The 20,410-nt window shown below is 52.4% G+C and overlaps 3 protein-coding genes across 15 annotated transcripts in view; 2 read left to right on the forward strand and 1 right to left on the reverse strand.

Moving 5' to 3' along the window:
* NDRG4 (NDRG family member 4) overlaps positions 1 to 13,284 on the forward strand; it is a 43,255-nt gene extending 29,971 nt beyond the window's left edge. For 4 of the 7 annotated variants that reach the window (XM_053603082.1, XM_053603106.1, XM_053603134.1 and 1 more), the window contains exons 4-17: positions 4,216 to 4,321; positions 4,575 to 4,695; positions 4,781 to 4,843; positions 5,021 to 5,081; positions 6,449 to 6,535; positions 6,611 to 6,667; positions 7,058 to 7,161; positions 7,815 to 7,871; positions 7,954 to 8,005; positions 8,850 to 8,897; positions 9,043 to 9,078; positions 9,199 to 9,250; positions 10,523 to 10,561; positions 11,285 to 13,284. In XM_053603082.1, coding sequence (XP_053459057.1) covers positions 4,216 to 4,321; positions 4,575 to 4,695; positions 4,781 to 4,843; positions 5,021 to 5,081; positions 6,449 to 6,535; positions 6,611 to 6,667; positions 7,058 to 7,161; positions 7,815 to 7,871; positions 7,954 to 8,005; positions 8,850 to 8,897; positions 9,043 to 9,078; positions 9,199 to 9,250; positions 10,523 to 10,561; positions 11,285 to 11,439 — 1,038 coding nt within the window. In that variant the 3' untranslated portion in view covers positions 11,440 to 13,284. Of the gene's footprint in view, positions 1 to 904; positions 1,237 to 4,215; positions 4,322 to 4,574; positions 4,696 to 4,780; positions 4,844 to 5,020; positions 5,082 to 6,448; positions 6,536 to 6,610; positions 6,668 to 7,057; positions 7,162 to 7,814; positions 7,872 to 7,953; positions 8,006 to 8,849; positions 8,898 to 9,042; positions 9,079 to 9,198; positions 9,251 to 10,522; positions 10,562 to 11,284 lie in introns of those variants that run through there. The other 3 variants (XM_053603115.1, XM_053603123.1, XM_053603092.1) reach the window with 3 other exon arrangements.
* A 950-nt stretch (positions 13,285 to 14,234) lies between these two features.
* SETD6 (SET domain containing 6, protein lysine methyltransferase) lies at positions 14,235 to 17,954 on the forward strand. The gene is made up of 9 exons (XM_053603071.1): positions 14,235 to 14,323; positions 14,536 to 14,625; positions 14,701 to 14,845; positions 14,923 to 15,064; positions 15,203 to 15,397; positions 15,534 to 15,654; positions 16,921 to 17,101; positions 17,263 to 17,402; positions 17,578 to 17,954. Exons 1-9 carry the CDS (start codon positions 14,297 to 14,299, stop codon positions 17,881 to 17,883), a joined length of 1,347 nt encoding a protein of 448 aa, XP_053459046.1. The 5' UTR covers positions 14,235 to 14,296; the 3' UTR covers positions 17,884 to 17,954.
* A 1,471-nt stretch (positions 17,955 to 19,425) lies between these two features.
* The window catches only part of CNOT1 (CCR4-NOT transcription complex subunit 1), a 116,904-nt gene continuing 115,919 nt past the window's right edge, over positions 19,426 to 20,410 (reverse strand). For all 7 annotated transcript variants that reach the window (XM_053603021.1, XM_053603056.1, XM_053603031.1 and 4 more), the window contains exons 48-49: positions 19,926 to 20,060; positions 19,426 to 19,770 (exon numbers count right to left, since the gene is read on the reverse strand). In XM_053603021.1, the coding sequence (XP_053458996.1) occupies positions 19,692 to 19,770; positions 19,926 to 20,060 (214 nt within the window). In that variant the 3' untranslated portion in view covers positions 19,426 to 19,691. The remainder of the gene's footprint in view (positions 19,771 to 19,925; positions 20,061 to 20,410) is intronic.

Raw genomic sequence — 20,410 nt, forward strand, 5'->3', positions numbered from 1 at the left:
TAGGATAGTTGTTGGTGTTCCCAAACAGAGGACATGGCCAGGAATAGCACACATGGCAGATGTTGACTAGGTCACCGGGACATCCAGGGATGAGGGGTTGACCACCTTCCCCGAGGGCAGCTGGCCAGCGTGCAGGGCTGTCAGTGTGGGCTGGGGCAAGTAGCGTGCCTCTCGACCAACAAGACAGAATGGGGGCACAGGCACCAGAAACCCTCCGCACACCCCATCCTATTTCCTGTCCTCCTCTGCTCTCTTGTGGCACCCCTTCTCCTCTGTTTACTCCACCTGCATGCCTCAGGCCAGCTCACTACCCAGATCCTTGCTGCCCAGGAGGACAGGGCGTGCCACTAAAGTGGCTATGGTGGCCTGCTCCCAAACACCTGGGAGCCAAGCCCCAAACTGGTTGGCCTGGGGCCCCTTGCAGCAGGGTGGGGTAGAGGGGGCAGAGTCATTATATGCCCCAACACACCCCTGGTCCTGCAATTTGCCCAGGGGCCCTGGCCCACGAACCCCTCTTTCAGCAGTGTGGGCAAGCTCTGGGCATTCACGCAGGTGGAGAAGGAACAGTCTCCTGAAGCAGGGTGAAGACTCAGATTGCCCTGAAAAGCACTGACATCCCCTCCCCAGGTCTCTTCAAGGTTAAGTGATTCGGACCTCAGATGGGGACGCTGGTCTAGGGCTGTCTCAGGCCCCTCCATACTGCCCAGGGTGTGAGTCCGAGGCTCTGCCTGTCTGGATAATGCCTGTGTGCCTTTCTTGCCCACATGGCTGTACGCGTCTGTGAGAGGCCCCTGTCATGTGTCGGTCTGTCTGTGTGACTTCAGCACTTGTGTTTCAGGACCTTGCTTGCAGCAGCAGCTGTGTGCCTGAGTGGTGCGGGGGCAGGGCTGGAACCAGGGATGATGCTGTTTCTCTGGGCGGGAGCAGCAGCGGCCCGGGCCAGCGAGGCCCACGGAAGCCAATGGGAGCCAGATTTGTCTCCCAGCAGCCAATCTGCGAGCCGGGGCTCAGGGCGAACAAGTGGCTGCTCAGAAACCCTGCGGGGAGGAGGGGCCTGCCTCCGTTGGGCCGGGATCCGCGTATAAATGGCCCAGGAGCAGAGCTCCGTCACACAGTCATCTGTCTCCCACTCGAGCTGCCCCCTCCCTCTGGACCCGAGTGACTCAGGCCTTTGTTTGCCTTTCCTGGTCGAGGCGGGTTCCCTCCCTCGGCAAGATGCCGGAGTGCTGGGATGGGGTGAGTGAGGGCTCCGGGAACAGCCAGGCAGGCAGGGAGGACTGCGCATCCTTGTGACCCCGCTGCAGGGAGGAATCGTATCCCTCAGCCCATGGCCGGGAGCAGCTCTGCCTTCACCTTGGCGGGGGGTGGGTCACTGAGGCAAGGCCAGAGTCTTCCTGGTGACCTGGTTTGCAGGAGTGGTTGGGGGCAGCTGCTACCAGGCTGGGTGACGGGTGGTGGGAGGTGACAGGGAGGGTTGAATCCCTGAAGGAAATGGAATGCACTGACTTGGCTGTGTTGCCTGCGTGGACCCGTGTGCCGATGTGTGTATGTCCCGCCTGACCGTGTGCCCTCTGCCCGGGTGCTCGGCTGATGTCTGCCTCAGGGACCATCAACTCAGGATGAGGGTGCCCTCCGAGAGCGCCCAAGCCTGTGTCTCCGAGTGTGTGTGCTGGGTCTGCCATCCTGGGCATGTGGGCAGTCATTTTGGTTGTTTGGATGGCTTTACCAGAGGACAGTCAGAAGGACAGCCTCTTCCTTAGGAGTTTCGTGCACAGTCCCCAGGGCTCTGCCGTGCCAGCGGCCAGCTCGGGTCTCAGCAGGCATGATAGTCCTCAGGCAAGGGTCTCTGCAGGGGAGGCAATGTGGAGGGGCGTCCCCGCATGCCTAATTTTATAGGTGGTGGAAGGCAGTGCTAGAGCCAGGAGCACCCCCAGCCAGGGGCCTCAGGCAGGCCACAGGGCACCTCCTCCCACCCCTGGGGCAGCAGGTTCCCAGACCCCGGGTGTTGCTCTTCCTCGAAGAGGAGAGACAAGGGCAGACTTGCCTCACTCCCAGGCCCATACGCCTGCACTTCCAGGTCTAGAGACCTTGAGGTCGCCCCGCATGGAGTCGACATGCCCCCAACTATTGATGGGGTTGACAGAAGGAATCACACCCATCCCCCCACCCCTCACACAGGCTCCAAAGCCCGGCTTGAAGATCGCCCCACACACACACACCCTGCAGCGCTCAAGGTCACAGGCGAGGGGAGTCGGATGGGCTGAGAGGGGACGTCAGGGCCCCCTCCCCTGCTGCCGCAGTGCCTCCCGTGGGCGCCCACCTGGAGGCGGGGCCGGTTCGACGTCACCGGGAGCCAATGGGAGCGCTCGGCCCTGGGCCTTGGGGGGCTCAGAACGCCTCAGCCCTTGGGGTTCCCCTCATTGCGCAGCACCCGGGATTAGGGACCTGGGGCTTCTATCAGGCTAAACTGAGTTGGAGGTCCTTGCGGACCCAAGTTGGAAGAGCGCAAGAGCGGTTGGCGGGAAGGTTCAGCCAAGGTCACCGGGCTGCATGGGACAGGCAACCTGGCCTTACCAGGGCTCGCCCTGGATGCGGTCTGGGGATGGAGACGGAGGCGGCCACACCATGGCTGGGAGGGGACAGAGGGCGCCTCCTTGGTAATGTAGGGCAGGCGTTCTTCACTGGCACCCTTGGCAGTGGAGGTCTGGGCTTCTCACCTGGTGCCCTGGGCTCTGACTTCTGCCGGTAGGGTGAGGCTGACCCCATTTGAGAACTGCCCTTGATGCGCATTGCAGTTCCTCTGCACCTGCACCCCTCCCTCCAGAGCTGAGAGAACAGGTCAGGAGTCCCCTTGGGTGGATAGTGATCTTCTTCTAAGAACATGCAGCCTTTAGTGCACAATCTTGCCCTTTATGGGCTTGACCTTGGGCAAGACATTTCTCCTTTCCTGACCTCAGTCTCCTTTTCTATGGCTTGGGTCCATGTGGGGAGTAAATAAAAAGATACCAGAAGTGTCTGATCTGTGGTCAAGTGAATAGGAGTGTCCCTTGACTTCCTGAAGGAGAACAGGCCTAAGTCATAGGAGGCTGTGGTGGGCCTGGGCCCACCTGGAGGACAACAGGAAAATAAACAGTCCTCAAAGCATAAGTGTGGCTCCCAGGGTGTGGCCTTTGGCCACCAGGTTGGCACCATCTTTTTACTCCCCACTGGAGACAAAGGTCTAGACCGTGGTCCTTGGTGATCAGACCCAGTAAGGCCAGTCCCTGGAAGCTGTCTCCTGCCACCTGAGTTTCCCCTTTCCTGCTGAAGGCAGGAACTTAGGCCCTTTCTTAACCTAAGTGTCCCTGTCTACAAAACAAAGAATAAGGTCCTTTCTCTCTTGGATGACACGCAGGAAGCCTGGCACACAGTAGGTTCTCAGCCACCTGATGTTTCCTTCCTGTCCTGACCCCAGCTGCAACTCACTGGGCCACCCCCCTGTGGTGCCCAGTGCTTCCCATGGTGTACAGCAGAGCTGTTTATTCAGAGCCTTTTGGTGTTTGCCAAAGTGAGTGGCCAAGAATGACCAGTTTGCAAAGGAACCAGCCAGCAGACCATCTCCCCAAGGCTCAGGGGTGCCCAAAAACAACAGCCCCCTTTCTGGGGCTACCTCCAAGTGCTAAACACTCCTCAGCCATCAATTTATTTAGTTCTCACAAAATCCCTATGAGATGGCTCAGGATGAAGAGGCTGAGTAGTGACAGGCCCTGCTCACAGTCACACAGTAAGTGGCAGAGTGGGTCCTCCTAATGACCCTAAACAGAAAAACCCAGGGCATGAACTTGGGGGATCCCAGAACAGGCACTACAGAAGGCATTTCAGGAAGAGATAGGGTCTGGCCTGGCCCTGCCTAAGGGGTGACCTTGGGATACTTGGATCACAGGGATGAGCGTTCAGGGTGGAAGACGGAGTAAACTCTCCTTGCTGGACCCTGCATGGCAGAGTGTGGGGGGCTGCGTTAGGCTGGGCAATGGTGGCACAACCTGCTGCCCAGGTTGCAGAGAGGACCAGAACTTCCCCACACAGACCAGGTCGTGCTGTCTTTGTGCTGAACACCCCTGAGAAGGACTGTTCTGTGTGGCTTGTCCTCTCTGGGGCTTGACTGGAGTGATGAGATGGGACACCGTAAGGGGGTCCAGGCTGCCCAGAGTGTGCAGCACTGTCTCTCCCCACCAGGAACATGACATTGAGACGCCTTATGGCCTTCTGCATGTGGTGATCCGGGGTTCCCCCAAGGGGAACCGCCCAGCCATCCTCACCTACCATGATGTGGGCCTCAACCGTAAGTGCAGCCCAGTGTCATCCAGCCTCCCCTGCCTCCAGTCTGCCAGAGCAGTGTGGCTTCCCCCCCTCTCCACAGGGCCCTGTAGATTCCCCTCCCACTCAGCTCTGTAGCTGTGGCCATCCAGGCCTCTGTTTCCTCACTGGGCCCTAAGGCTGATCACCGCTGCCTCGCCCACCCCTTCAGGGCCCACTGGCCTCCCTCCCAATCACCTACCCCTCTGCTCAGCCACAGCTGAGGTGTGTCTTTGCAGACAAGCTGTGCTTCAACACCTTCTTCAACTTTGAGGACATGCAGGAGATCACCAAGCACTTCGTGGTGTGCCATGTGGATGCTCCTGGACAGCAGGTGGGGGCGTCACAGTTTCCTCAGGGGTAGGTACCCCAGAGCCCCTTCCATCTCTCTCCAGCTTTGCACCCCAGGCTGCTCCTGGGCTCTGACCTCCTGCTCTGCCTGCAGGTACCAGTTCCCCTCCATGGAGCAACTGGCTGCCATGCTTCCCAGTGTGGTGCAGCATTTTGGGTGAGTCCTCACCTAGCCCCTGCCCCTGTGCTAGGGGGGCAGGGGGTACCCATTACCACTGTAGAGTCACCTGGCTCTAGCTGAGGGCTTCAGGCTGTGAGTGGGGCCGGCTTTCAATGGTGTTTATGGGAAACGGCACCCTCAGCCCTAGAAAGTGACCAGCCTGCTCTGTACCAGGTTCAAGTACGTGATTGGCATTGGAGTGGGAGCTGGAGCCTATGTGCTGGCCAAGTTTGCAGTGAGTCTCCCTACCCCAACCCATAATCCCAACACCATTGCAGGGCAGGGGTCTCCCAGAACAACTCTTTAGCAAGGAGTCTCTTTCCCTGACTCCCTTCCCCACCTTCCCCACCTCCTTTCTACGTAGAAACCCCTTATTTCTTTTTTCTTCTAGAAAATTAACTTTTATAAAAAAAAAAGTTCCTTTCTCCATATATTTTCTCAAAAGACTATAACTTGCTTAAACTATTATCAAAAGCCAAAATTTCTGTTGGCATCAAACTACAACTGATTGTTCTAGCCACTAGATAAGGATTGTCCTTCACTAATTAATGTAGTATTTTAAGTGGCTGAGCCAGTCATGCCTCACACCTTTAATCCCAGCACTTTGGGAGGCCTAGGTGGAAGCAATGTTTGAGGCTAGGGGTTCAAGACTAGCCTGGGAAACATAGCAAGACCCTATCTATATAATACCAAAAAAAAAAAAAATTTAGTGAATTTCTTTTAAAAAAAATCACACTTATATTAAGGTTGTGAGGTTTAAAGAAGTCACATTTCAAAAACATGTTGGATAGGAGCCCACAGCTTTTCATCTTTACAAACAAAAAAACCTGGCTTTTCAGGATAGGATTCAAAATATTTACTTCTTCAAAAGCAATCACCAAGAATTTTCAACTCCAGTTTCAACTTCAGTACTTAACCACGTTAACTGTAGACTGTTTCCTACTACCTCAGACAACCTAGGGTACAGTCTTGAATGCATATTGCCATTTTTCTCTAAACATGGACAAACAATTGAACAGAAAATAGAGATCTTTTTTACAATGTCTAACCCGAATAGCCTTTAAGAAAAGGTCAATTTCTTAATTTATATCTTGAGGGCTTCATTTTCTATAAAGGCAGAGAAATAACCTGTTTAAGATTTGAAAATGTTTAACACTCAGTTTTACAACTGTGCCATCTTAAAAAATACAGTATATTGGGTGGTGCCTGTGGCTCAAGGAGTAGGGCGCCAGCCCCATATACCGGGGTGGTGGGTTCAAGCCCAGCCCCAGCCAAAACTGCAAAAAAAAAAAAATACAGTATATTAAAAAGGGCAGAAAACAGTGATACAGATGTTAAATAAATCCAAGGATTATTAAGCTTTGGGGTTTGGGAGGGCAAGCAGAGGCATCTGGAGCCATAGTATAGTGCATGTACAGTCCCAGCCATAGCCGATTGGTTCATCAGTCGTATCTTGAAGACTTTACAGAACATTTCTACCTCTAGCCACTCATCAGATGGGCAGGGCCAGAATTTTACAGCTCATCTTCTAGGTAGGAAGATCGGGTCTCCCTGCACCCCACTCCCAGGCCTTACCTAGACCTGTCTCCCTTGTCATGGCAGCTCATCTTCCCTGACCTGGTGGAGGGGCTGGTGCTGATGAACATTGACCCCAATGGCAAAGGCTGGATTGACTGGGCTGCCACCAAGGTAAGCAGGGTGCACCTGGGGTGGGCTGGGAGTGGCAAGGGTGACCCTTACACTGGCTTCCCCCTTGGCCTGCAGCTCTCCGGCCTGACTAGCACTTTACCTGACACGGTGCTCTCCCACCTCTTCAGCCAGGTAAGGGGTGGGACTTCTATGGACCCCAATCCGCCCTAGGAACAGCAGCTGCAGGGCTGGCTCAGAGGCTTGGCATCCTCCAAAGGGCCTAGTTCTGCTCACTCTCAGGGCACCTTGAACTTCTGCCCCTCCCACCCACCAGGAGGGGCAGGCAGCTGGTATTTTACATCTGACCTGTTTCTGCATTCTGTTGTCACCCATGATGCTATAGCATCTGAAAGACAGATAGTGGTGGGAGGCCTCAACATCTACCCTCTCTCACCCTCCCACCCCTACCTTGTTGGGAGTGGGGCAAGGGCTACTCTGGCAGTGACATCTGCAAGTCTCCTCTGAGTCTGCATCCTGTCTGCCTGCTCCCCTCCACACCCCCACCCATCCCTCTGGGCCCAGGAGGAGCTGGTGAACAACACAGAGTTGGTGCAGAGCTACCGGCAGCAGATTGGGAACGTGGTGAACCAGGCCAACCTACAGCTCTTCTGGAACATGTACAACAGGTGTGGGCGGGCACACTGTCGATGAGCAGGCTATTGAGCCTCGGAGGGGGTCGCTTCCTCTCCAGGGTCACACCCCCGTGAGGGAACAGGGCTTTGGACTCTGGTCCTTGGGCTTTTCCACTTCTTGCCCTGGTGCATTGCTGGCCAGGAGCACTGGGGGATGTTATCGACAGGCCTGATCCCAGCAGCCTGAGCCTTGATGCTGACATCTCTGAAATGGGGAGGAGACTGGACGAGCCTGTGGTTTGCAAGCTGTGCTCCTTGGAACCCCTTTGGGGAGGAGAGGGGGGTAGCTAGGCCCCCTCACTTGCCTGGCTTCCCTTCTCTTTTCCCCCACAAATATTAAGCACTTGGCTGTGTGCATGGTGCTGGAAAAACAATAGAAAACGAGACCCAGGCCCTGCTGGCCCATATGGTCCAGGAGTCGGGCCAGTAGCAGAAACTCCCACAACACAGGCAGCACACATGGCTCTGAGGGGGATTGAGGGCAGAATTTGAGAGCCTACCTGGCATGATTTGGGGGATATAGAAAGAATTCAGCATGAGGTGTACCCCTTGGCCCCTCTTTATGCACAGCAGGTCCCCATTTAAGAAGGGCTTGGGGACCCTCCTCTTCCAGTCCTGGGATGCTCACCTCTGCTCCTCTCCCACAGTCGCAGAGACCTGGACATTAACCGGCCTGGAACCGTGCCCAATGCCAAGACACTCCGGTGAGTGCTTCCTAGCCCTCGGGCCTTCCCCAGCCTTTGCCCCCTAACCTGGCCAGACAGCCCTTTTTCTCTGTGTCTGCAGCTGCCCTGTGATGCTGGTGGTCGGGGATAATGCACCCGCTGAGGATGGGGTGGTGAGTGTGAGGTTGTGCGCTGATGGGGGTGGGAGGTAGGAGTAGGGGACTCACTGGGCCCTGGCCAGCAGGACCAGTTCATGACCCAGCCCACTTTAGCCTCAGGCCATCCTACAGGCCTTCTTATCCACTTCCCCTTCTTCCCAGGTATCACCAGCAGTGGGGCCTACAGATGGGAGGGGGTGGGGCCACCTGCACTACCCTCCCCAGTAGTGCAGCCCTCACCTGGCTCTCTACCTACCTCTGGCACCCCAGAGCCTAAGATCTCTCTTTTCTCTAAAATGTGATTGATTCATTATAAAATGAGTAATTTATACACAAATCAGCACCACTTGTACTCATTATGTTGGGGAGGATCTATGTCACCTCTCTTGTGATAACTCTTGGAGTAGGTGGCCTGGGGGTGGGGTGCCTGGAGCTTTGGGGTCTAGCAGTGCCTGGAAAATGCCAAGGCTTCCCATGCCCACCTCCCCTCCCCAGAGGGGTTGGAAGATCAGGGGATTGTCCTACCAGGGAGCAGCCTGAGTCTCATGTGGACCTTGGCACCCCCTCACCTCACTGTCTGATTCCTGAGGCCCCCGGACCTTTCCAGGCCAACTCCTGCCCCATTCCTGCCTTACCAGCAGTTAGGGGTGGGGCCCAGGAGTCTCAGGCCCCTCAGGTGGCTAAGCTCCAAGGGCTTGGAGAGCCCTGGGAGAAAAGACTGGGAAGGCCAGTCTCACCCAGACCCAAGGTGCTAGCTGTTCCTCTGCCTCCCTGTACCCTCCCTTTGTGGCTCTGGGCATAGAACCTGCCTTCACAGTGGGGAGTAGGGTTGTTGCTGAAGCTGGCCCCTTGTCCTCAGGTTGAGTGCAACTCCAAACTGGACCCAACTACCACGACCTTCTTGAAGGTGAGGCCTCCTCATCCATCCTTGGGCAGGCTGCCCTGGCACAGGCCCAGCCTCAGGAAGGGACCAGCCTGGAGTCTCAGCCAGGGAGGGAGCCTGTGCCAGGGTGGGGGTCCCCATTCAGCTCATCACACTTTCTTCCTTACAGATGGCAGATTCTGGGGGCCTTCCCCAGGTCACACAGGTGAGACTCTTGGCCCTCTGTCCTTTATATCACCTAGCCTGGGGAGTGGGAAATGGGGAAGTCTCCACCCCTGCCATCCCAAGCAGCCATCATCAGTATGCCTATTCTGCCCTCCTGTAGCCAGGGAAGCTGACTGAAGCCTTCAAATACTTCCTGCAGGGCATGGGCTACAGTGAGTACACCTCCACCCCACCTGCCCCAGACGCTGGTGAGGGGGTAGCGGGAGGAGTCATGCTGGGGGGGGGTCTGACGTGTGGTGCCAAAGAGTCTGTGGTGTCTGTTCCTTGTGTTATCTGGGCCCGGATGCTGGGCCACACACTAGCTCTACCTGAGCTGTAAGTTGAGTGTCCCAGGCTGTGTCCAGCTCTCCTGTGCCCTCAGGAAGGCCTTCAGGCACTGTTCTGATGGCAGTACTGGGGCTCTTCCCTAGGCTTAGGAGTCCAGGGCCTGAGGCTGGGGTGTGTCAGGGAAGCCTGAAGGTGAGTTACTCACAACACCCACCCCTGCTGGGCCAGGGGTCATAGCTAGCCTATGCACCTGAGAAGGCCCTTTGCCACAAGGGGTGGATGAACCCAGGAGTATCACAGGAGTGGACTTGGAATCTGGGGACCAGGGAAGGCAAGTGGGGGCCCCCTGGGTATAACAAAGCTGAAGGCAGCTGAGCCTGGGTGGCACACCTGCCGATCCAGAGCTAGTGGGCTACACATAGGAGCTTGGTGGCTCGACTTTCTCCCCCAACACATACCTGCTGGGTGCCCCAGCTTCCCTGCTGCTAGGAAGCAAACTTCCTCTCCCTGAATTTGTTATTTTCCCCTGAAGACATCAGCCTCTGGGGCTGGTACTCCAGGGCAGCAGGAGGGGCAGGCTTGTGGGGAAGTCTGGGAGTCCACCCAGGAATAGAATTCACACCAGCTCTTGTGGAAATAGGGCAGAGAGGCGCAGGCCGCAGAGATACAGCTGGAGCACTAAGGCCAGGTCATGGCCCAGATGGTGAACATCTGTGAGGTGATAGCATGAGCACTGCCTATTGGGCTCCGGGACGTGTTTTCAGGGACGTTGGGAGAAATACCACTCAGTGCCCCAAAAGTGGGGAGGGATGTATTCCATACATGAGGAGACTGAGGCCCGGCAGATGGTAAAGGCATTGGCAGTAGACTTTGGGCCCCTCAGTGGGCCAGGCTGGAGAAGGGGGATGACACCCCCACCTGCTGTCAGGGCTCCCTCAGGCCACACAGATCAATCTGTGTTGTAGTTCCTTCCAGGGGCTGTTGCTGGGCTGGAAGGTGGGCACAGATGTGGGCTCTCTGAGGCTTAGGCCCTGGCCCTCTCTCTTCATGCCGTTTTGTCTTCTCTCTGGCCTGTCTTCCTGCCCTGGCCTGGGACTGTGCTCTTCACTGTGTTGTCTCCCCTCCCCTATCCTCCCTGGCTCTGTCTTCTCTCTCAGTTGCATACTTGAAGGACCGAAGGCTGAGTGGAAGCGCAGGTAGCTCCATGCCCGCCCCCACCCCCCAGTGCATGGCCCCCAACCTCCCCTCCCTGCTCCTACCTTTGTGCAGTGCTGCAGCCAGGCACATCTTGCTGTGGGTTTGGAACCTTCTTATGTCAACTCAGAATCCCCAAAGATTCTTGCTCTTCTGAACATCTTGGCCTCCAGTTTGGCCAGGTTGTAGAGCAGCCTTGCTTCTAGGCTGCTCTGGGCTGCGTGGCTTATAGAGCTCTGGGAGCTGGAACCAGACCCTTCTCAGAGGTAGAGCCCAGGCCCTGCCTTGTCCAAGCCAAATAGGCAGCCAGCTGAGTTTAGGGGGCTAGTTTGCTCACTGGAAGTCTTGCTTGTTAAACTCTGAATTCAGGGCAATGAGGCTACCACCTTGCGTCATCTTCTACAGAAACAACCCTACTTCTCTGTCCTGTCATCCTCTTGAGGGAGGCATAGTTGGAAATCCAGCACATCCCCATTCTAGCTCAGGGGGGCCTTGCTGGCTGTTCAGAGGGAGGGTCCTGCTGGCCACAGCCCCTGGGCTCACCGACTGTTGCTGGCACTGCATGTCCCAGGCCAGAGCCCATGCCAGTGCCCTGACTGAAGAGGGGCCTCTCTGTGCTGTTGGAAGAATGGTTTGCTGGCTGCTTTGCTTGCATTATCCTTCTCCTGCCAGCTGGCACCCAGCCCTACCTGATGGTCCTCACCCCATCCTGTCTCTATCCACAGTGCCTTCAGCCAGCATGACCCGTCTGGCACGCTCCCGCACCGCCTCCCTCACCAGCGCCAGCTCGGTGGATGGCAGCCGCCCACAGGCCTGCACCCACTCGGAGAGCAGTGAGGGGCTGGGCCAAGTCAACCACACCATGGAGGTGTCCTGTTGAAGTCCTTGGTCCCACGGAAGATGCCCACCTGCCCGCCCACGTTGAGGTCCCACTGCCATCCTTGTGCCAGCTCATTTTCCCTTTAGTTTATTTTTGTAAGGGCAAAGGGGAGGAAATGGGGTTACTTCTCTTTTATTTGAAAAAGTCGGGGGGGGGCGGGGTCCATCATAGATCCTGCAGCAGAACAGTCTCTGGATGGTTTGAGTGACTCATTCCTCCCCACTTCCATCGCACTCAGTGTGTTAGCTTGACTGACTTGGACCCCTTCACCAAACTCCCTGTGGCACCGGCAGGCAGGGGTATGGGAAAAGGTCCAGGATCACTCCTGGGTTAAAGAGCCAGCGTAGGATGAGCTCTTGGGGAGGCAGGTTTGAAGACGTGAGGGGGCTTTGAGTGGGTGGGTTCTGGGACAGAAGCACGGAGGCCAGCTCAGGCACTGGCGTGGGAGCCAGGAGACAGAACCGGGAGCACCAGGAGGCCCCTTTCCCTATCCTCCACCAAGCACACCTGTTTTTGTCTTGTAGCACATATGACAATCCGAATAGCCACAAGGGGGCGCTCCGGCCAGACAGCCATTTTCCTGGTGCTCTCTGGGCTGGGCGGGGCTGGTGCTGTAGGGCTGAAGGTTTCTCTGCCCCGGGAAGACAGAACATGGAGAACCCTGAGGGCAGGAACCCCACTGAGTGTCCCTTCCAGCCCACACACTCTGCCACCTCCTGGCCCTATCCCTTTTCTGAGCCGCTTCTCCCTGAGGCAGAAGTCAACTGGTCCTCTGTCTCCACAGTGACCTGATTGGGGATGAGAGCAAAGGCTAGGATACCCCATGTGTGTTGTGTTCACTTCCCCCACACCCCACACTGCCCCAGACCTTGGGAGCCAGCAGGTGGCCAGAGGCAGGGGTGGCTGAGACATCCCATAGACCCTTATGCCCTCAGAGGACAACTCAATCATCAGCAGCAAGTGGTGTTTCTAGGTAAAGCGCATTTACCTGGAAAAAACTGGTCCAAGGAGTGAGACTTCTATGGTTCCACATCCCCATCTCAGCCTGCTGGAGTGGGCATGGGCTGGGGTTGGCTGAAGTTTAAGACGTGAACAAGGGCCAGGTAGATGTGAAAGGCTCCCCACACACCCCAGATCCCTCCTGCTACCTGAAATCCAGGCCTGTGCCGTATACCGCCCACCTGCCCACCTACCAACCTACTTAACCCTGTAAAATCTCCCAGCCCAGAAACCAGATCCTCTGTCTTGGGGCCTAAATTGAGGGTCAAAAACCCCAAAACAGAGAGGGGAGAGCAATGAAAAAATAAAGGGCTATGGAAGGAGGATTGTCTGTGGGGGGTGTTCTGAAGCTGAGGGGACACCTATGTCCATATTTCTCTGCACAAATCATTTACCTTCTATAATCTTAAGCCATTATTAGACTGCTCTAGAGCCTGGTGGAAAGTTAGTCTGTCCCCAGTTCTATTCACTCACGTGCTGCTTTTGAATATTGAATGTGACTGAAAGCTGGTAGAATTAATCCCTCTTACTGTAGATAATAATGCAAATCTTGGATTTTTTTTTTTTTGCTGTGTTTTCAGATATCTATAAATATCTACACACTATATATATATGTATATTGGGTCCTCCTGAGTGTGGTTTTCCATTGGAGGTCGTCACTTTGGTCAAGGTGAACTTTTAATGGAGTTTATTATTTTCCTCTCTGTACAAAGTAAACAGTCTAATTTTGTGTTTTCTGGTGGCTGATGTAATGAGACTTTCAGATGACAAAATGTAAAACAAAAACCCTTGTCAATGTAGAAAGAGTTAACTGTGCTCAAATACTAATAAAGAACCTAAGAAGAATGTAAGAGTGGTGCTGCCATGCCCATCATGGGAAGCTTTTCAATAGACAATGTTTAGATTGAGGCTGATGGTGCTTCTTGGGTTTAGATGGGGTTGAGGGTGTCAGGTGAGGCCAACAGACTATCCTCACATACAATCCCTACATTAATTCCGTAAGGTAGATGTTAACCTCAGTTTCACAGCTGGAGAAACTGAATTTCACGATAAAGAGTTTGACTAGAAAGAGACCAAGTGACAGATGAACTACAGCATTGGTTGGCTTCAAAGCCATACCTGTAACCTCTATTCACTGTTTTGTAAATATAACAACAGCGTTGCTTCTCCAAGTTTAAGCACCATTTGTTTCGTTCCATTTATTCATGTACCCAACAAATAGTCCCTTCTATGTTAGCTAATAAAGCAAGTAAATAAAAAATCCCGCTGCGTGCTATGCAGATGAAAAACGGGGACTTATTAGCAAATGAGGGCAGAAGCAGGTCTATTTTTTCCCCCTTGAGCATAAGGGGGGATCTATTTTAGATCTAGGAGCCCTCCAGGCCATGCCACTCCGAAACATATATTCACACAGGCAAACTGCTCAGCTAAACAAATAACAAACGGTTCGATCGGTAATTTGGGGTTGAGATCAGGAAGGCGGGGGCTGGCCAGATGGGGGCACTCACCACCAGCCACCCGCTAGACCCGAGGCTTCCGATCCATAAAACTTTTTGTTCTTGCACCCACACTTCTATCCGAAGAAGCCTCAGCTTTCGGGGACAGACCAAAGCGGGGAGAGGGATTTTGTACCTGGCTCACGACCAGGCTCCAGGCGGCACAAGGACATACTCCCCATTCGGACCAGGCGAGTACGCCTGGAGGTGCCAGACTCCAAAAAGATACTACCAGGAGGAAGGCTCACAACTGATTCCCAGCCCGAAATCGGCACCACGTGGCTCTGGTGTCCGGGGCGGGGCACGAAGCGCCGGAAGTGTCCGGGCAGCCCAGTGACCCGCGGGGCCGTGCGCCTCGGACCATGGCTACCCAGGCGAAGCGCCCGCGGGTGAGTGACGGGCGGCAGGCGCAGAGCTCTAGCTTCTCCATGGCGCCAAACCCTTACCACCCCCGCCTGCAGTGTCCTCCCGCGTGCAAACCCTCCGCTCCCTCCCGCGCCCCCTCCCCCACCCGAGCCCTTCCTCCCAGCGCGCACGCGCCGCGGTCCCTCCGCCCCCAGCAGGGTGTCTGGGACTGGGTAGCGTCATTGAGCTTACTTAGGTGGCCGGGACAGAGGAAGGTTGTGATGCGGACCCAGTCGCTGGCTTCCTGAGCTGGTGCGGGCAGGTGGGGCTGGAACTGAGTCCCAAGGTGAGTGTATGTGTGTGGGGGGCGGGAGAAGGCGGCGCGGCAGGGATGCTTTGACCAGCCTTTTCTCCTACTCAGGTGGCGGTAACCCGTCAGGGCACGGTGGCTGGCTACGGCATGGTGGCCCTCGAGAGCGTGCAGCCGGGTGAGCTGCTATTCGCAGTGCCACGGGCTGCGCTTCTGTCGCAGCACACATGCTCAATCAGCGGCTTGCTGGAGCGAGGTGGGCACGCCGGAGGCCGGGGCCCGAGGAAGGCTGGCGGGGCCGCGCCAGGGCTCTCACTGTTCTGTCTCCCTCAGAGCGAGTCGCGCTACAGAGCCAGTCGGGCTGGGTGCCGCTGCTTCTGGCGCTGCTGCACGAGGTGCAGGCCCCAGCCTCACCCTGGAGGCCCTATTTTGCGCTCTGGCCTGAGCTGGGCCGCCTGGAACACCCTATGTTCTGGTGAGAGCTGTGGGAGGGATTGGGGAAATGCCTGCACACTAACCTGTTCCGCCACCCTGCCCTGGAGACAGAGCCCCCAAGCACCAGTCGCAGTAGGGTGTGTGAAGGGAACCTGGGTGGGTGGGGGTGCTCCTGCAGGCCAGAGGAGGAGCGCCATCGCTTGCTGCAGGGCACAGGCGTACCTGAGGCCGTGGAGAAGGATTTGACCAACATCCGCAGCGAATACTCTTCCATCGTGCTGCCCTTCATGGAAGCCCACCCTGAACTCTTCAGCCCCAGGGTTCGCTCCCTAGAACTCTACCACCAGCTCGTGGCCCTTGTAATGGCCTATAGGTCAGTTGAGTAGAGCCGTGGAGGATGGAGCCCTTTTCTTTATAACTCTTTCGAGGGACAGGAGGGGAAGAACAGTGAAATCCAACCCCAGTCCCTCACGGGAGACTGGACCTTAGCCAAGTTCTCTTTATGGCAGCTTTCAGGAACCACTGGAGGAAGAGGAAGATGAAAAGGAGCCAAACTCCCCTTTGATGGTGCCCGCTGCAGATATACTAAACCACTTAGCCAATCACAATGCCAATCTAGAGTACTCTGCAGTGAGTGGACCCCACCCAGTTCTTATTCTTGCTTGCACTGATTATTTGATTCAAAACATTGTCATTAGGCTCCATTCTCCTACAAATGCTAAAAATTTTTTGAGGTGAATTAGCTCCTCCTGTGTGGACTTTGTATTACAGTAAAATCGTTTAAAACACAAACTATTTTAACGAAGTTGTGGTTAACTTTTCTGTTCAGCTATACTACTACGCTGTTTCCCCGAAAATAAGACCTACTTACAGGAAAGATAAGACGTCCCCTGAAAATAAGACCTAGCGCGTCACTGTCTTATTTTCGGGGAAATAGGGTATTTAAATGTATATATATATATATATACACACACACACACACACACACACAGGGTATATAAACGTATTTGCTGCTAAAGACTGGATGGTCTGTATGGCCATGTTTCATTCCTCCCCTGGCTGCTCTGTGCAGGTCCTGTGGAGCAGCTGGACCGCCTGTAGTCTCAGGGATGGGAATGTTCACAGAGAGGGCTATTTACACCAGTTCTATATGGAAGGTTAAGATACATGTTTTATAGGGCGGCGCCTGTGGCTCAGTCGGTAAGGCGCCGGCCCCATATACCGAGGGTGATGGGTTCAAGCCCGGCCCTGGCCAAACTGCAACCAAAAAATGGCTGGGTGTTGTGGCAGGCACCTATAGTCCCAGCTGCTTGGGAGGCTGAGGCAAGAGAATCGCTTAAACCCAGGAGTTGGAGGTTGCTGTGAGCTGTGTGAGGCCACGGCACTCTACCGAGGGCCATAAAGTGAGACTCTGTCTCTATAAAAAAAAAAAAAGATACATGTTTTATAGAAGTAAGAATTAGTGGCCAGGTGTGGTGATTCATGCTGCCTGTAATCCTAGCAGTCTGGGATGCTGAGGTAGGAGAATCGCTTGAGGTCTTCTTAGGAGTTCAGGAGACCAGCCTGAGCAAGAGTGAGGACCCCTCCCCCATCTCAATTTTTTAAAAAAATTTTTTAAATAATAGCAAATATGACTTTCTTAATCCTTGCCTCCATTTGCCTTCCTACTTTGATCTGGGTTTCATTTTTAAAAGCTAACAACTTAAGTGCTTATGATTACTGCAGATATTCACCTAAAACATGAGACTGACCTTAAGTTAGCTCAGGTTAGAATGTTAGTAGATATATCATTTAGTCCTGTGGCTTAACAGCCTGCTGGAGCCTGTTTGTAAGAGGGAAGTCATCATAGGACCAGCCTGGGAAAGGCATGGCCCCAGCTTCTCTCTTTTATCCCAGAATTATCTTCGGATGGTGGCTACTCGGCCCATTCCTAAAGGCCATGAGATTTTCAACACTTACGGGCAAATGGCTAATTGGCAACTGATTCATATGTATGGTTTTGTTGAACCATATCCTGGCAACACAGATGACACAGCTGACATTCAGATGGTGACAGTTCGTGAGGCAGCATTACAGGGTGAGTCTCATTAACTTGATCTTTGACACTGCTGTGTATACCTGCCTCAAGTTCCAATACCTTTGCTAAAAATTAAGTAGTTGACTTGTTTTATGGACTAGGTGGTAGACTAAAGGAGAAATGAGCCCTTGTGTGTACTGAGACTTTCACACTATCTACAGGAACAAGTGAAGCTGAAAGGATTCTACTGTATGAACGCTGGGATTTCTTATGCAAGCTGGAGATGGTAGGGGAAGAGGGAGCCTTTGTGATTGGGCGGGAGGAGGTGCTGACTGAAGAGGAACTGACAACCACCCTAAAGGTAAGGGACTTAGAATGGCCATTTAATGCTGATAAACAGCTTTAGTGTTTAGAGCACAAGAGCTAGAAGATAAAAGAGGAAGTATGGAGAGGACATTTGAAATGCTTAAATTGGGTCTCCTCTAAATTAACTTCAGAAATATATCCTAATTAAAGAGCTCCATGGTTGCTTCTAGGTACTGTGTATGCCTGCTGAGGAGTTCAAAGAGTTTAAAGACCAGGATGGATGGGGAGTTGATAAAAGGGAAGAGGACAGCCTGACAATCACAGACATTCCCAAGCTCAAAGCATCATGGAGACAGCTTCTTAGAGAGAGTGTTCTATTGACCCTGCAAACCTATGCCACAGACTTAAAAACTGAGCAAGATCTACTCAGTAATGAGGAGGTCTACACCAAACTCAGCTGGAGAGAACAGCAGGCCTTACAGCTTCGCTATGGTCAGAAGATGATCTTACATCAATTGTTGGAGCTGACAAGTTAGTAGCTTCCCTGTTGCCTGAAGGAACAGCAATAAGAACTTTATTCTAAATTGATATTCATTAATGCTTAAAATTCATTAATGCTTAAAAAGGAGAAAAACTTAGATCTTTTTGGTTTCCTTATTAAAAACTAAAAGAAAAAATAGCTAAGTTATTATGGTAAGATTAACTGAGGTTAAGTGTGTGATGTGTTTGAGGATTGAGAATAGGAGACTCGGTGGTAATGAATCATTGCTAATTGTTAGTTTACACATTTTATAGCTGTTTTTTTTTTTTTTTCTATTTTAACCAGCAGAAATACGGTGGTGGTAGGTTTTCTTGTATTCTAACATTTAATGATATGGACTTCGGGAATAGACCTGGTGCAAATCTGGTTCTATTTTGAAGCAGTCATTTAACCTTTAAAGACTGTTAAAGGAGTTAACAAGCTGCATAACTGACATTCAGAGTGCTTGGTTTAATTTCACCTTCAGTTATGTAATCGGCAGTCTGAAGTTTGCTCCACATAGCACAACTCACCCCTTAAACCAAGGACACTCAAGCCCCACACATGTAGGACTTAAGCTATTTTATTATGTCCTCCATGGCCATAAAAGTTGACACATTCAGAGAAGGACAAATTTTAAGCTCCAACAGTTTTCCACTGTTCAAAATGGGATGAAAAGCACTATGCAAAAATGTCCTTGTTTCTTTAAACACATGCCAGCTTACATCGTTATCATTCAGCAAGAAGCTGGTATTCCCCAGTGGCTCTGGGCTCTGCAAGGCTGGGCTATCTGTCCACTTTCCTCCTCACCACCAGCACTGGCTGCTGCTACTGAGAAAGGCACAGTGGACTCAGATGCATGTCATGACTTTAATGTTTAACTATAGTATGCATACACATGTAAGAAGTAGGAGAACTAAAGCCTGGGAAAGGCCACAAAATACAAGACAGGGACCAATACATCTATAAAACATTCAAAATCCTTACAAAAAGGGGCTGTATTGGTCCTTTTAACTTTACTGTTGTCATTTAACTTAGCCTGTATTCACTGGGGTAATGAGGGAGGGCAGTTCATTTAAGATTTGGTTCTCCCTTCCTTTCCCCACATCTGTAAGTATCAGGAGAGAGGCGTTTTTAGACCTGGTTGTGTTTTCCCGTTGGAAAATAAGCAGACCCATCTCACAAGGTCATTGTGTATATTCTCCAGCAGAAATGAGAACTCCCTGTAGTCAGCTTTACAGTGAGTTTAGGGAGAAGCAAAACAAAAATCCACAGGATCCCAACTTTGAGCCCTTCCTAGGTTTCCTGACACATCGAATTCTAGCACATCCCCATTTTTTAAAATAACTTAGTGATTTTCAAACTTCCCTGTCCACATTAAAAAAATAATTTTAAACTGGCTTTCTGCTGTTGTTTGGGACACCAGGAATGTCAGAAGCCATGGAGCTACGTGCCCTCAGACAAGTGCATAGCCCTAAGCTGCCTTTCTGTTACAAGGTACCAGTTTATGTACTTGCCTTGGACAGTTTGCACAAACCCAAGAAGTTCCAGACAAAGATTTTCTCTTTCATATATTTACACAAGTTCAAAATGATATTCACAGCATCTTCTAAATTTTGGCCATAGTCAAAAAAAAAAATGCATTTAAACTTTGGAACGTGCCCACGTAGATAGGAGGCTGACCCCAACAGTAGTTGGGGCAGATACCCGAGAACCAAAGGACTAGGAAAGTCAGGAAGAGCTGAAAGGATTTTTCTGTCAGTTCATGAAACTTGGTGCAGTGGGACCTCCACGCCGACACGTTTACAACAGAGATGGTTCCATCTAACTGGCACCCGTCCCTTCCATTACTTGCTGAGCCTGCTTCTGTCCCATGCAGCATTGTGCAACTGACTGGAATAACCTGAAATGAAATAGTTACAAATTTATTTGTGAGAAAAGTTTAGACTTAATGTCTTGCATCTCTTGTTTTAGCTACTAATCACCAACCCAAGCTCAAAACACAGTTTTTGTTCTGTTTTCTCATTTCTAGATAATTAAAAATTGTTTGTAACTCACTTTTCGATTTCTGGGGCACAGTGTACAAACTCATGGTTCCAGAACTTAAACGCTGGATTTTTAATCAGCTCAATGAAGGTAATAAGAAGGCCCCAAGGATGTGGCCTATTTACAATCAACCGTTCTAAGAGAACCCTGGAAGAGGGAAGAAAAGCATTAAAACACGAGACAAAACAGAAATGCATGACCACTCCCCTCCATTACTTTTTTTTCTAACTCTTCTCCCTGATTATTAAACCACGTGCACAAACTTTTACACTTTTTAGTAACGACAAGGTGGAGATGGATTCTGGCTGAAATACCTGGGTTTGGGTCCTTGCTATCTACTTATTGTGCTATGGAAGACTAAGTACAAGTGAGGATGATAACATCTCAGAGGTGTGTTCCGAATTGGATGGGGTGGGTTGGGTAGCATGGAGTACATGCATAGCACACAAAATGTAATCACTTCTAAGAATGAACAGTCGGTGAAAAATGAGGAAATC

The sequence above is a fragment of the Nycticebus coucang genome, chromosome 2 (assembly GCF_027406575.1).
Source record: "Nycticebus coucang isolate mNycCou1 chromosome 2, mNycCou1.pri, whole genome shotgun sequence".
Classification (NCBI taxonomy): domain Eukaryota; kingdom Metazoa; phylum Chordata; class Mammalia; order Primates; family Lorisidae; genus Nycticebus; species Nycticebus coucang.